The sequence below is a fragment of the Protomyctophum parallelum genome (assembly GCF_964188405.1).
Source record: "Protomyctophum parallelum genome assembly, chromosome: 14".
Lineage (NCBI taxonomy): Eukaryota > Metazoa > Chordata > Actinopteri > Myctophiformes > Myctophidae > Protomyctophum > Protomyctophum parallelum.
This window is the reverse complement of record NC_139709.1, coordinates 25,764,563-25,778,029: the sequence shown is the minus strand read 5'-3', so window position 1 is coordinate 25,778,029 and position 13,467 is coordinate 25,764,563. Positions and strand designations below refer to the sequence as shown.

At 43.6% G+C, this 13,467-nt stretch overlaps 1 protein-coding gene across 1 annotated transcript in view; it reads right to left on the bottom strand.

Annotated features, from left to right (window-relative positions):
* LOC310871204 (cadherin-18-like) overlaps positions 1–13,467 on the bottom strand; it is a 143,281-nt gene that overhangs the window by 61,204 nt on the left and 68,610 nt on the right. The window contains exon 4 of the mRNA XM_083782695.1: positions 297–464. Within this exon, the coding sequence (XP_083638821.1) occupies positions 297–464 (168 nt within the window). The remainder of the gene's footprint in view (positions 1–296; positions 465–13,467) is intronic.

Here is a 13,467-nt window from a genome sequence, read left to right as displayed (position 1 = left end):
AAGACCCAAAAGAGAAATCTGGCGTCTGAACTTAGAATAAATATTATCATTAGGAATAATATTAACCACTGAATTTAAATAGTGAAAATAGCCAATCTACAAGCTCATAACGCAATGCATTGCGCCGTGCTGTGCGCTTGTAGATTTGATATATATATATTTTTAATTATGGATTTTTTTAAATTCTGAAATTATTTTTGAAAAGTATTTGAATTGTTAAAAGTCATGAAAATGTTAGATTTTAGTTTTTTGAAAACGTGAGAAAATAAGGGTAAAAATAAGTGTACTGTACATACTCTGAGAGAACTTGGGAGGATTGTCATTGACATCAATCAGGGTGATGTTGACAGTGGTGGATCCAGAGAGGCCTCCCACGGAGCCGGCCATGTCTTTAGCCTGGATGACGACCATGTAGCGCTCCCTGGACTCCCGGTCCATGCTGGACACATCCGTGCGGAGGACACCTGAAAGAAGAGACACGCCAAGGAAAGACAGTCAACACACAAATACCGACGTACTGTATATAACTATGACCTTTTACCAGTTCACTCATTGCACTGTGAATACTTTATGCTAATTCTCTCTGCAAATTCCCATTGGAATCATCAGTTTCCATCTGGTTCTGTTTTAATTATGTGAATTTATACACTCTGAGTTACAAAATCAAAAGTCAACTGTGCAGTATTTAAATGATACCCAGCCTTAATGCCCTACAGTCAGTTCCTGTTCTGCTATTTTCTCACCAAACTGCACGATGGCAATCAGGCAGACAAGGTCGATTCTCAGGAAGACGATATCAAGTGAAAGTGAACAACATCTCTCAGAGCAAAGTTTACTCTAATTCCAGCTTAAAAAATCTAATAAAATCCATAGTAGAGCAATAAAAACAGTAGTAGAGCATAGGTCTGTCAAGCAGCTAGCAATTCACAGAGAAACCTCACTCAAAATGCACTTATTAGTCAAACTTTATGGTGGCTCTGGAATAAAGTTAGCCTATATAGCATTACACATTGGTACAGTCATTCTGGCTGAAGACCTGTTTTGCATGTTGTTCTTCACTTGTACCCTCAGCTTCCTGTCTCTACACCAGTGTTGCCAGATTTTGCTAGAGAAATAAGCTATCTATAAACTCACATTTTTTGGAATATATTTTAAACTTTGAATGGGGAGTCCCTGGCACAAGAAGTTTCCGATGGGGGTCCATGGACAAATAGGCTACAAAATAATTTGTCCATGTCCATCAATAATTTGACATGACAATGTTTCACAACCATTGCTTTAAAAAAACACATCAGAGGACAATAAATAAGCAACTACACTTTAGAAACAATCCCCCAAAAAGGCAACCCACCAATATTATAAGCGACTTCACAGAAAAACAAGCCCAAAGTCGCTTATAATAAGCAGACATTGCAACACTGCTCTCTACACTGGAGCGTCTGTAGCTGAGTGGATAAAGAGGCTGCTTGGGAAACAGAAGGTCGCCGGTTCGCACATCAGCCTACGCGTCCAAGTGTTCCCGAGCAAGACACTTCACCGCTAACTGCTACCCGAGGTGCTGCCTCATACTTATGGGCTAAATGCAGATACAGTGTTTTGGAAGTACAGTTGAACTGGGTAAAAAATATTACTTTGATGCCTTATTCAATAATATTGTGTATAAAATGGCTTACAAATGAACGATTTGCAAGATGCAAATTGCAAACATACAGCAAAATGCTGTATGTACAGCAAAAAGCTGAGGAAAAAAGAAGTGGACCAAGTACACACTGTAGGGGACCTTGGTCAACAAAGTATATATATGTAGGGTTTCAGTGGTTGAAGTTTAAAAATGTCCATTGCTTAGTTCTTGTTAGCCTCTGTCCCAGGCTTACTCATCTGCGAAGAGAAGAGCCTGCTCACAACCTAAGGCAGAGACGGTATCGGCGGAAATGTCGGCCGGAACATCCGTCAGATACATTTCTCCCGATATTCCTTCGACCAATCACAACACTCGCGTCAATGTCATGTCCTTGAGAGAGGTACTTCCGCCGAAATCCGGCAACTTCCGCCCCAAAACAAATTATACCGTCTACACTAGGTCTTTCCCAGCGTGAGTTATTGTGTACAATATTATATAGTCAGGTGTCACTGGCTACTACAGTACTACTTTGTACATTGCAATATATTAATATAAGGTTGGTAACAGTGGCGCAACTCCCACTGAATGATAGGGGGGATAGAGAGTGGCGCCCCCCGTCACCCGTGTCTTGCTCAGCGACACTTTGACACTAACTCTGGAGGAGCCCGGGTTCGAACTGGCAACCTTGCGGTTACCATCCGGCCACTCCCTGAGCCACCGCCGCCCCACATACACTGATCGCTCGTAAAGTGCCTGCCAGACAGACAATCTGCTGAAATGAAGGCAGCTGTAGAGCTTCTGTCTTTAGATGATTCAACTGAATGTTTTCTGTTTATATCAAGTATACTTCATACTAGCCCCTCATGAAAATACTTCTCCCCAAATCCAAAAGGATTTAATTTTCCATCCTGAATGGCAGTAACTACTATGAGAACTGAGAAGATCTCCCCCCCAGCGTCACACTTTTGACCTATTTGCGCCCCTGGTTGGTAATATTTGTCACGCTCATAATGTCTGTTAATGAAAACCCTAATTGCACTTATACAGTACTAATACACACACACGCTCGCATGCACACACAGACGCACGCACACACGCACAAACTCAGGAAACTCAACAATAAGTGTTTCAGGATACAGATCACAGATACTGTACAGCAAGCATTGTCTCCTCCGTATGTGGCGACTGCCAATTATGCTGCCAAATGCCTTATAGCTCTCAGCTTGGGCATTCCTGCAATCTGCAGGCCGCTCACAACACATTTATGGACATTACCGAAGCTTCCAAATATGATCACAAGTAGTTTACATTTGTAACCAAGCTGTATAATAGCATCCTTAAGACATTAGTACTTGTTCACACACACACACACACACACACACACACACACACACACACACACACACACACACACACACACACACACACACACACACAGTTTTGTAGAAGGAGCAAATAAAAGAAAATACAAAGAATGGGTTTAAAGTCTTAATTTACTGCACACACAGTACAGTGTACACATTTTACCATTTGTACACTTGGAGTTATATACACATTAATCACTAGGTCTCACTGAGACATTATACATTGCAATATAAGGTTGCCAAAACATTTCTAAGTGTACACATTTTGCCATTTGCACACTCTTGGGAGTTGCACTTGAATAGCAATAAATTTGGCATTTGAGCTGTGTCAGATACAGAATAAATAGCTGCAGGCTGTTTGAAAGTAGAATCTACTAAATATGGAGGGGCACATGGACAGAAGCTCTCAGATAGCATTCATTTATGAGACAGAAACTCCCAATAAACGACAACATTACGCCAAGTCATAACGCCCAGAACAATGAAATATGAATAAGCATGTATATGGCAAAGAACACAGTATTATCTGTGTTGATTGTCTGGCGGGTTGAAAGAAAATAATAAATAAATAAAAGCAAGGGAAGTTTATTTACTATATAGCACACAGAGGCGATTCAAAGAAAAATGAATAAAATATTAACCAATTGACCAGAGGCCAGTTCGATTATTCTGTGTAGAATAGGGCAGATTACCATGTTTTCACATCTGGGTTATGTGAGAGTAGTGCTGACTACTAATAGTGTGCTAGTAGTGCGCTCTAGTAGTGCGCTCCCATGCTGAAATGGAACAGACAACTAAAAAGCGACGCTTGAAATGCGTGCATAGCTTATTCCTTAATTGCCTCTCTCGACGATGATGATTTTGCAGAGGATGACAAACAACGACACCCTGATCCTCCTCTAACCCGAGACCCATTGCCTAGCCATGTGCTAACTGGTGATGCTAAACAGGCTTCCTCCGCTAGCGGAAGCAGCATGTATGCTCGTTTGGGTGCTAAACCTAAATCAACCCCTCCTATACAGCTTTTGTCCCCACACGTCTCAATGTTTTCCATTGACAATGAAAGGAGAAATTAGGTCAAATGTGCGCCAAATATGATGTAAATTTGTGGCGACAAAAACATTAAATGCCATTGACAATGAAGGGAAATGTACGTCATATGTAGACGAGCAAATCGGCTAACCTATCACATAAATTAAGTTGTTCATGAGATGATGTATGAGGATGTATAATGATAAGAGCGCCCCTCACTTCACACGGGTGTGATTTTTCAAGTAGAGTCTGCTATGTTATGAGGTGCAATGGACACTGGAGAAAGGTTAAGGCAGAGGTGGACATAAGTCTTTAGCTTGTTTTTAACAATAGCCAGAGTTGGGGCAGGTCTAACATTACTTACGTAATATTATTATTCCAGCAATGCGTAACATAGTTTGGTTTTAATCCTAGAAACAGTTAGCAGACTGGTCCCTGATTACCTAAGAAGTTATAGGGTCGATAGTCTGGAGTCTGGGAGCAAGTGCACAGATGGATTCTGGCCCTTAAACCTCAACCATTAAGTGATTTGAAGAAAATAAACCGTCTATTGAAGTTACTTTGGTAGCCAATGCTGAAGACAACTGAGAACTGAAGTAATGGCCCCTACACACTGAGAACTGATGTAATGCATACACACTGCACCATATTTGCTCCGATTATGCTGTTGGGGAGCCAATATGACATATACGATCACACAGTATGAACGGGGATGCACCCCGAGAAGGTCTGCATGTGTCATACAGTACTTATTCCTTGGGAAAATCCAACTGTCATACATATTGGTAGCCTAATATTGCCAGAGTTGGATCGCAGCAGCGCTGTGTGTGTGTTTAGTTTATTTGATCATCTTCACAGAACCAACTTAATCAGCCCCGGTTCTAGTCCGTTTTCCGCCCCAGGCGAAATTATTATCGCCGCACATGCATATTTCATTTATTTTGATTTTATTTTATTATTTGGAGGACAACACAGAACTAGAGAGAGCAAGAGATGAGATATGTATCGGGTCCGGATCGCATCTTAGTTAACTCTAGCAGTGTGTGATCCCTAGTCGGTGATCAAGAAAGCCTCAAAGATATAATGACAGCCGATGAAAAAATATATATACCCCTGTAGTGTGAAATAGCCTACATACAGTAATGACCTCATGACTCCCCGACAACTTTAAAAGTCCTACAGTGTGTAGGGGCTATAAAATGTTCCGCTCTCTTGGAACAACAACATTCTGAATAAGCTGTAGGCCTATAGATCCCTATGGTAAGTGCTTTTTTGGGAAGGCCTGGTAACTAAAAATTCCTTTTTGTACAAGCCCCCAACATTTTGCAGGAGAAGATGGTCAACACATGGCTCCCTGTGTGACAAATAATTGATTTATGCAAAGGAAATATTCGCACATCCACTTCGTTCAGATGCAGGTGAGGTATGTCAGTGGCAGGGGCGGCGATATAGGCGAGGCAGGCGAGGCAGTCGCCTCAGGGCCCGGGAGGGTGGGGGGCCCGGCCGGCCGCTCCGATGCGTGGTAGTAAACTGTATACTCTCTCTCTCTCACTCTCTCTCTCTCTCTCTGGCTCTCTCTCCCACAAACACGCTGTTAAGTTACCGCAACTAAGACTACATTTCCTGTCAATAATAAGCAGTGTAAAATGTAGTTCATTGGGAGTTAAAGGGAGACGCTTTATTGTGAAGGGCCCTTCACGGCGCAGGCAGGCAAATAGAGGGTTTAACCTGGGCTGCTTGGCTGCACGTTAGAGTACTAGAGTAGATGGATTTGCTCCGGTATGTCCGCTGTGGCTGTATACAGTTGTTAGCCCTGCTCTGCAATCGCCTGATAAAGTTGAGTTTTGATTCTTTGAACAGTCATAAACAAGGCATAAAATTACCACAGGCAAAAGAGGGCAAGATAGATGGAGTAAGGTGGAATACAAACACAACAGCAGCAGCTCCATCCACATGCACTGGAGGTGAGTGAAGTCGCATGAAAGGAATACCAAGACAACAACAGTAGCCTAATCATACAGATGGACGGACATGCCCACATGAACTTTATCACTTGAATTGAAACATTAAGAGACTATTTAATCAACTTTCCCGAATCCCGAAGCTGTCCCATTCATCACAGCCATGTACAGACGGCAGGCACAAGTGAGTAGCAGCCCTACACCCTCCAGTATTTGATTACCTCCGTCAGGAATGAATGGTTATGGACATTTCAACATGTAACGTGATTTTCAATATGCAACCTGTGTATTCACTGCCGGTCTGCTGCAACTGAGCCACGTTTAGCCAGGGGTTTAGTCCGAAGTGGTATTTACGGTCCCGTTCGGCCTTCGGTGGTGGCGCGCGGGGGGGTAGGGCCCGGGCTGTCAATCTTGCCTCGGGGCCCGTGGGACCTTCCAACCGCCACTGGTCAGTGGCAACAAGGAAGAGTTCTTTCTGTTCACCAACTGGTGCTGTTTCCAGGTGCGCTACAGGTAGGGGTGCAACAGTCAATGGAAATGATTGCTTTTTTACCGCCTTTCCAATAATAATACGTTTCTGAAAAGTGAGGTCTATAGCCAACACCAACTCGGGATTCCTGGATCGCTGCCCTCCACAATTTTCTATCCAACATCAGGTTCTTGAGCTCTTCAGTGTTGTCAGCCAAGCTGTCGCGCCGCAGCACGTCTACATAGGTGTTACGTTTCTTTCCCCTCCTGGCTTTGCCCTGGGTTGGCTCCCATAGGGTCAATTTACTTGCCTCAAGTTCTGGGTGCCTGACGCAGTGCCCTGCCAGCCTCATCCTTCTCTCTCTGACTATATAAATACTGTATAACCACAGGCATAAAGAACCACCATGAGGATAATATGAAAAATACATATTTAGTTTGGGTTGCAGGGCTTGGGCTCTCATGTTTACTGCACTATACATATAGTATACTAACACACTGATACTGTAGATGTGTGTGTGCACACACACATCTACACACACACGCTGCACTGACAACATAGGAATTGAGAAAAATAGGAGTTTGTTGTTTTTGACAGCTATGTACATTTCAACAGTGCATTATTAATGGCATGGCTCGGTCCACCAGGGTCACTAGAAACCTTGTACATTTCTACACAAGGTTTCTACACAGACATGATTTAATGCTCTGCCTCTCCTCTACATTCTTTTCTGTACGAGTGAATTTGCGCAGACATACACGCACGCACGCCTGCCCGCTGGCTCACCCACTTGCACGCACACGCGGTCGCACGCACACACTCACACAATCAGAATACCTGTACCTACACTTCCTCCACGCCCCTACAGCACAGATTAATTTTAATCTGTACGCATATACGCACGCTTGCATGCACAATGTCGGTCATACCTACACACACCCTCTCCATGACACTAAACTGCAAAATCCTGAGTTTTAATTTGCAATTTCAAGCACACACACCCAACCCCCTACCCTATGCACGCACGCACGCACGCACGCACACCCACCCACCCACCTCATGAGACGTGGTCGACGGTGTTTAGCCCAGAGGCTGTGCTCTACTGCGTTACTCGCTTCACAGCCCCACAGAACACAGAACCATCTGGCCTTATCAGGCCCCTTTAGACCGAGCACAGAGACACGCTGGCACAAAACAGGACATCCACAGTGCATTCTACACCTGTATATATTATATATACACACACACCACAGAATAGCCATGAGAGAGAGGGAGAGAGAGAGAGAGAGAGAGAGAGAGAGAGAGAGAGAGAGAGAGAGAGAGAGAGAGAGAGAGAGAGAGAGAGATGGGAGGCTGCAGAAAAGATGGAGAGGTGATGGAGGTTCTAACATGTAATGTGAAAGTGAGAATGAGGACAAAAATAGGAGTTTTCACACACCAAACCATACCCCCTCTTGATACCCGGAATTCCTTCTGTACAGCACTTTCTGCACGGCCATTACTGCAACTATACACAAGTCCAATGTTATTTTAATCAAAGAAAAAAATAAAGGCCCAGGCCGTAGCGTAACGGTCTGGGCACCGGACTGGTAATCCAGTCGCAGTGTGCCGCGGGTTCGACTCCCGGACCCGACACGGCCTTTACTGCATGTCATCCCCCCATCTCTCTCCTACTCCTACTGTCTGTCCCTTCAAAAATCAATAAAAGGCGTAATAATAATATGGACCTATTTTACTTCATTTTTCACACTTCTTTGACACTGAGGGCTTTATTTAGATGATCTACAGTATAGAGCTTAATTAGCCGTGTGTGTGCGTGAGCGTGTGTGGGTGTGGGTGTGTGTGTGTGTGTGTGTTTTGGATGTAATATTATATAAACTAGATCAACCCGAGTGTCATCTCTCATTCCCATTAAGAGCTGTGTGTGCTTGAACCTCTGCTGCACATTGTTATTTAATGAATGAATGAAAAGGTGAACCATCAAGCAGCATTAATCGTGTGATTTAGCCCAATAATTTCAGGAGAATGGGGAAACTGGCATTTTGGGGCGTGCACAGAATCACACTTTAATTAACTCACATCACATCTCATCTAATTTACGCGATGTGCAGAGACACCTCTCTGATATCTTGACCTATCAGCTTCATAATCACCAGCTCATTCTCAAATTCTTTATTTAAGCCACCTTAAATGAAAGCTCCACAGACACACTGCATCCCGTCGCGCACGTCTTTCGTCAGAGCTCTAAACGGGATATAAGGTTCTGTCAGAGACAGTTAAAGAATGGCAAGAGGCTACGTATTCATGACATAATAAGCGCAAATCACATCACATCTCTGTGTGTAAGATAGCACTGCGTGCCCTGATTGTGCCAGACCACGCCTTATTTAATACAATGTCTGAACTGGGCCATGAAAATTACAACTGTGTAGGTTTGCAATGATAATGCCCTTAGCGCTCATCCTGCCCGGGTGTATAGGGCCCTGAGGATTTGACTAACACTGTTCCATTAATTACAGCCCATGCACACTCTATACTGCTGCTGCATTCAGCACCTAGTTTAGTTACATTTGAGTTGTGTGCCTAATCAATTCTATAATTACATTAAATTAACTACACCATTTTAAAACTGAATTTAATATTTAATATCATATTGTTAATGTCCTTCAAATGTAGCCTATTTATTTCTAATGGTCATATACATACAGTATGACATCGGGTAACCACCAAATTAGTTGGCCTGTTCTGAGAACAATTTCCATAAAAGCTCATGATGAGAAAGCCTGATTGTTCAAAATTGGGTATTTCTGGGGATTGAAGACACATAAAAAATGGGAAAAGTTGAAATTCATGGTGTAGGACCTTGTGTTATGACTCGTGTGTGGTGTGACCCAAATGCACATCAAGGAGAGGCAAGGTCCACAGAGGAGAGAATAAAGCACAGTTTAACTGTCTAACTCTAAGGGCCGATTCATACTCCTATTTTACCGCTGTTTCGGCGCTGTAGTGCCGAAATGATTTCGGCTCGTCAGAAATTTTCAGTAGCACCGAAGAGCCGACTTCGGGGGGACGGTACCCACCCCCCCGAACCTCAAATGACGTCAAATTGTAGGCTCTACAGTGCCGAACCGACTTTTATTCGGCTCTAAAATAGGAGTAAGAATCGGCCCTAAGCACTGAGGACCTAAGTCTGGCTGTATAACTCTAAGCACTGCAGACCAAGTCTGTCTGTCTAACTCTAAGCACTGAGGACCTAAGTCTGTCTGTCTAACTTTACCAACCGTAGACTGGAGCCGAACTGCCGCCCGCAGCTGCAGCCAGCCCTGGCTCTTGTAGCCTCATCAGCTGATTGCAGACGACGCTCAGGTGGGGAGGTTGTAACTGGGAGACAGGTGCGCCGAGAGGTGCTGTGGACTGTGAGTGCTCTGCGACGTTCCTCTGGTGGCGCTGAAGGTCACAGAGCACCCACAGCACACAGATGTGGAGTCGATGGGGAGCGAGACGTAACACCTTTAATCAAATAGCCTATATCTATAGCACGCTTGCATTCTGCTGGAAAAAACTCACATTCTTCTGCCCTCCATTTCTCTGCTTTAAAATAATAAAATACTCTCATTGTGGACAAAATGTTAATTTACCAAGCAGCATCTGGCTGTGTTTTCTTTTCTTCTTTTTGAGTGGTGCAACCACTTCTACAACCAGCTTTGTCCGTGTTCACCTATGCCTGTGTTCACCTATATATGTTCTACTTCTGTGACTATGAGCATCATATAATGAGTACCAGTAGGGGCGCTGTTTGCCAGAGAGAGTTGCCTTCTAATGAGAGAGACAGAGAGAGAGAGAGGAGGAGGAGGAGGAGGAGGGGGGGAGTTGCACCACTCAGTTCACACAGGTGTGATTTTTCCCCTACAAATCAATTTTCTTGTGGAGACGGCCACCAACGGTCTTACTTCTACACACAGGAGAACGGACACTGACCCTAGAATGAATATATTTTGGCACTGGTTTGACAGAGACAGAGAGTACACTGGTAGAACAGGAGGGGAGGCAAAACATGTACTGTATAGCCTATACTGTACACTTCATGAGTGTCTCTTGGGAGAGGCGGGGGTACTGTATGTATGTTAGCGAGAGAGAGAGAGAGAGAGAGAGAGAGAGAGAGAGAGAGAGAGAGAGAGAGAGGATTTATTGCCCACTCCACGCTGTACGGTACATTATGCACCTGCGCCTACAGCAACCTATACTGCTCCACATGCCCCAGCTGACTGCTGATGGAGGCCGCGCAGGGGACTCTCTCTCTCTCTCTCTCTCTCTCTCTCTCTCACATGGTCTACTGTACATTGTGTTGTGTGAGACTGTTGCATTCCTGCTGCCACCTTTACTCCATTTACACGCAAGAGAGTGTCCACACTCTCTTGTGTGTAAATGGTCTGCATTATATGCACAAAACAGGACTCCAAAGACGCTTAGGCCTACACCACCATCTAAGTAGACATTCCATTAGATGTCCATGAAAGTAACGTGAGAATGTCAGGGCAAAAAAGTCTGTCTAGATTCTGGTCTATCTGTACCAAATGCGACATTATCCACCAATCCTTCTGAAATGCACCTGTATTGCACACCCACAACAAAAAAATTGGGTTTAATGTTGTGTGAATACACTGTTTATGATTTAAACAAATCCTCAATCTCTGCCAAGGAATTGATGTTTGTGCGGCCTTTTGTGACCCTTCTAAGGCACACACACATAGATGCCTTTTGCCCTTAACAATAGAGCCAGAAGGAAGAATGATTTTCTTTCTACAAACATGTCTTTCCACCTAAGTTATTGATCAATAGCTGACAAGGTCGATGGACTCGAGGAAGAACAAGAAACAAAAGAGCAATGTTTTCACACTCTGTACATGTTTCAGTCAGATTTAATGCTCAACTGCATGGTTTAAAGATTGTTAAAGCATCAAAAGTGAAATGATCAACTGATTTGAACTATCATCATGTGTGTGTGTGTGTGTGTGTGTGTGTGTGTGTGTGTGTGTGTGTGTGTGTGTGTGTTTGCGTATACATAAATGTGGGTGTACAGATGGTTTATTTTGCTTCATATCGAATTCTCTTTGCCTGCCTATCTTCCCTGTTTTTCCTGTCACTTCCAACAATATTGTCCAATAAAGCAGGGCGTTAATTAGGATTTGATTTATTAGCTTTCAGATGTAGCAGATTTAGTAATATGATGAATGGGCCAGTGAAATAGATAGAAGACAGTACAGTTATGCCGAATAAGGGCTACAATTCCCATGGCCTGTGACGAAATATTTATTTTAATAACATAACGCATTAGATTGTGTCCTATAAAAATATTTATTTTTTTCAAACTTTCAACTTTCAAACTAGGAAGGGTATGGCCTGGTCAGTCTGCAATGACATGCATAAGATCTGGTCAGCCCAGCTTAGTAAGATGTTAAAAGTAAAAATATTTATATACGACCGTTGAGCCGATTCTACTCTATGGCTCCGAGACATGGACACTTTCAAAGAAACAAGAGAAACGGTTCGATGGCACTTACACCCGCCTTCTAATGAGAGCGCAAAATCTGTCTTGGAAGAGCCACCCATTGACTGATCTAATATACGGCAACCTTCCCCGTGTTTCTTCACTAGTCCAATTCAGAAGAACACAGTTTGCCGGCCACTGCTACAGAGCTGACAATGAGGTTATCTTCCCTTCTTCTCTGGAGTCCTGCCTCAAAGCAGACCAGAGGTAGAAAACTGTCGTACCCTGATGTCATCGCTAGGGACACATGCATCAGTAAGCAGGAACTGGGGATGCTAATGAAGGACTCATGGGAAGTCTGGCGTGGCATTGTGAAATCCATGATCTCGACTGCGGTCGAAAAATTATGATGATGATGATGATGATGTATGGTAGGTATGTACAGTAGGCCTGTCCTCGGTGGTCTCTAATTGGTTGTTGATGGCGACGTAATTACTTGCGCAAGCAGAGCGTGCAAGCACTGTATGTATGTATGTATGTACTGTATGTTGGGGTAAGAATGGTGGTCCCTTATTGGATGTTGATGGTGACGTAACTAAGGTACGTTTGTTGGTATAAGGTCAATAACGGGTCTAAAGTAATAGTTGTAATAGACACTAGCAGTACTTGCGCACTCTGCTTGCGCACAAGTAGGCCATGTATGGACTACTTGTGTGCAAGGCGCAAGTAACACACACACACACACACACACACACACACACACACACACACACACACACACACACACACACACACACACACACACACACACACACACACACACACACACACACACACACACACACACACACACACACACACACACACAATTTAGCCTGCAGCCATTCTGACAGCATTGATAACACTATTAAGCTGAATACATATACAGTATGTATACAAGCAAACTGCAGTCTTCAGTATTGCTAAATCTAGACTATTAGGAATGAATGATTCAATGCATCACTTGATGCATTGAATCGCGAGCTCCTCATCCTCCATGAACACTTCACTGCGGCCGAAACGAGTGTAATAATTGCTCCGCAAACACCATCAGTTGCTGATAAAGGTTCTCTGGGCGTTCAACTCCCTCTAGGTATTAAGTCAATCAACTGAGCGCCAGTGGATTCCAAATTGTCGCCTCATTGTTTGCGTACATGAACCCCAGTGGTGTAGAATTTATAATGAGGGGGGTTCTTGAGATAACAGAGCAGTAGTTTATAACTTGTTGCCCAAGCAATTACATGAATGTAAGTGAGCTGACTTTCTGCGGTGCAGTGTACCGTGTAGCAGCAGCACTCCATCATCCTGGAATTAATTCTCAGGTAGTCTAATGAAAATGTGTATACAATATTCTGCCTCCAATTCCTTTATGCTATCATAGAGTCAGTCTGAAATACAGCACTGCTTTGGTGATCCATGACCTGAAGCCATTTTACAACTCCGTTAAATGGAGGTGCGGCCGTGCTGTCACGATGAAGGCTATCACAGTACAC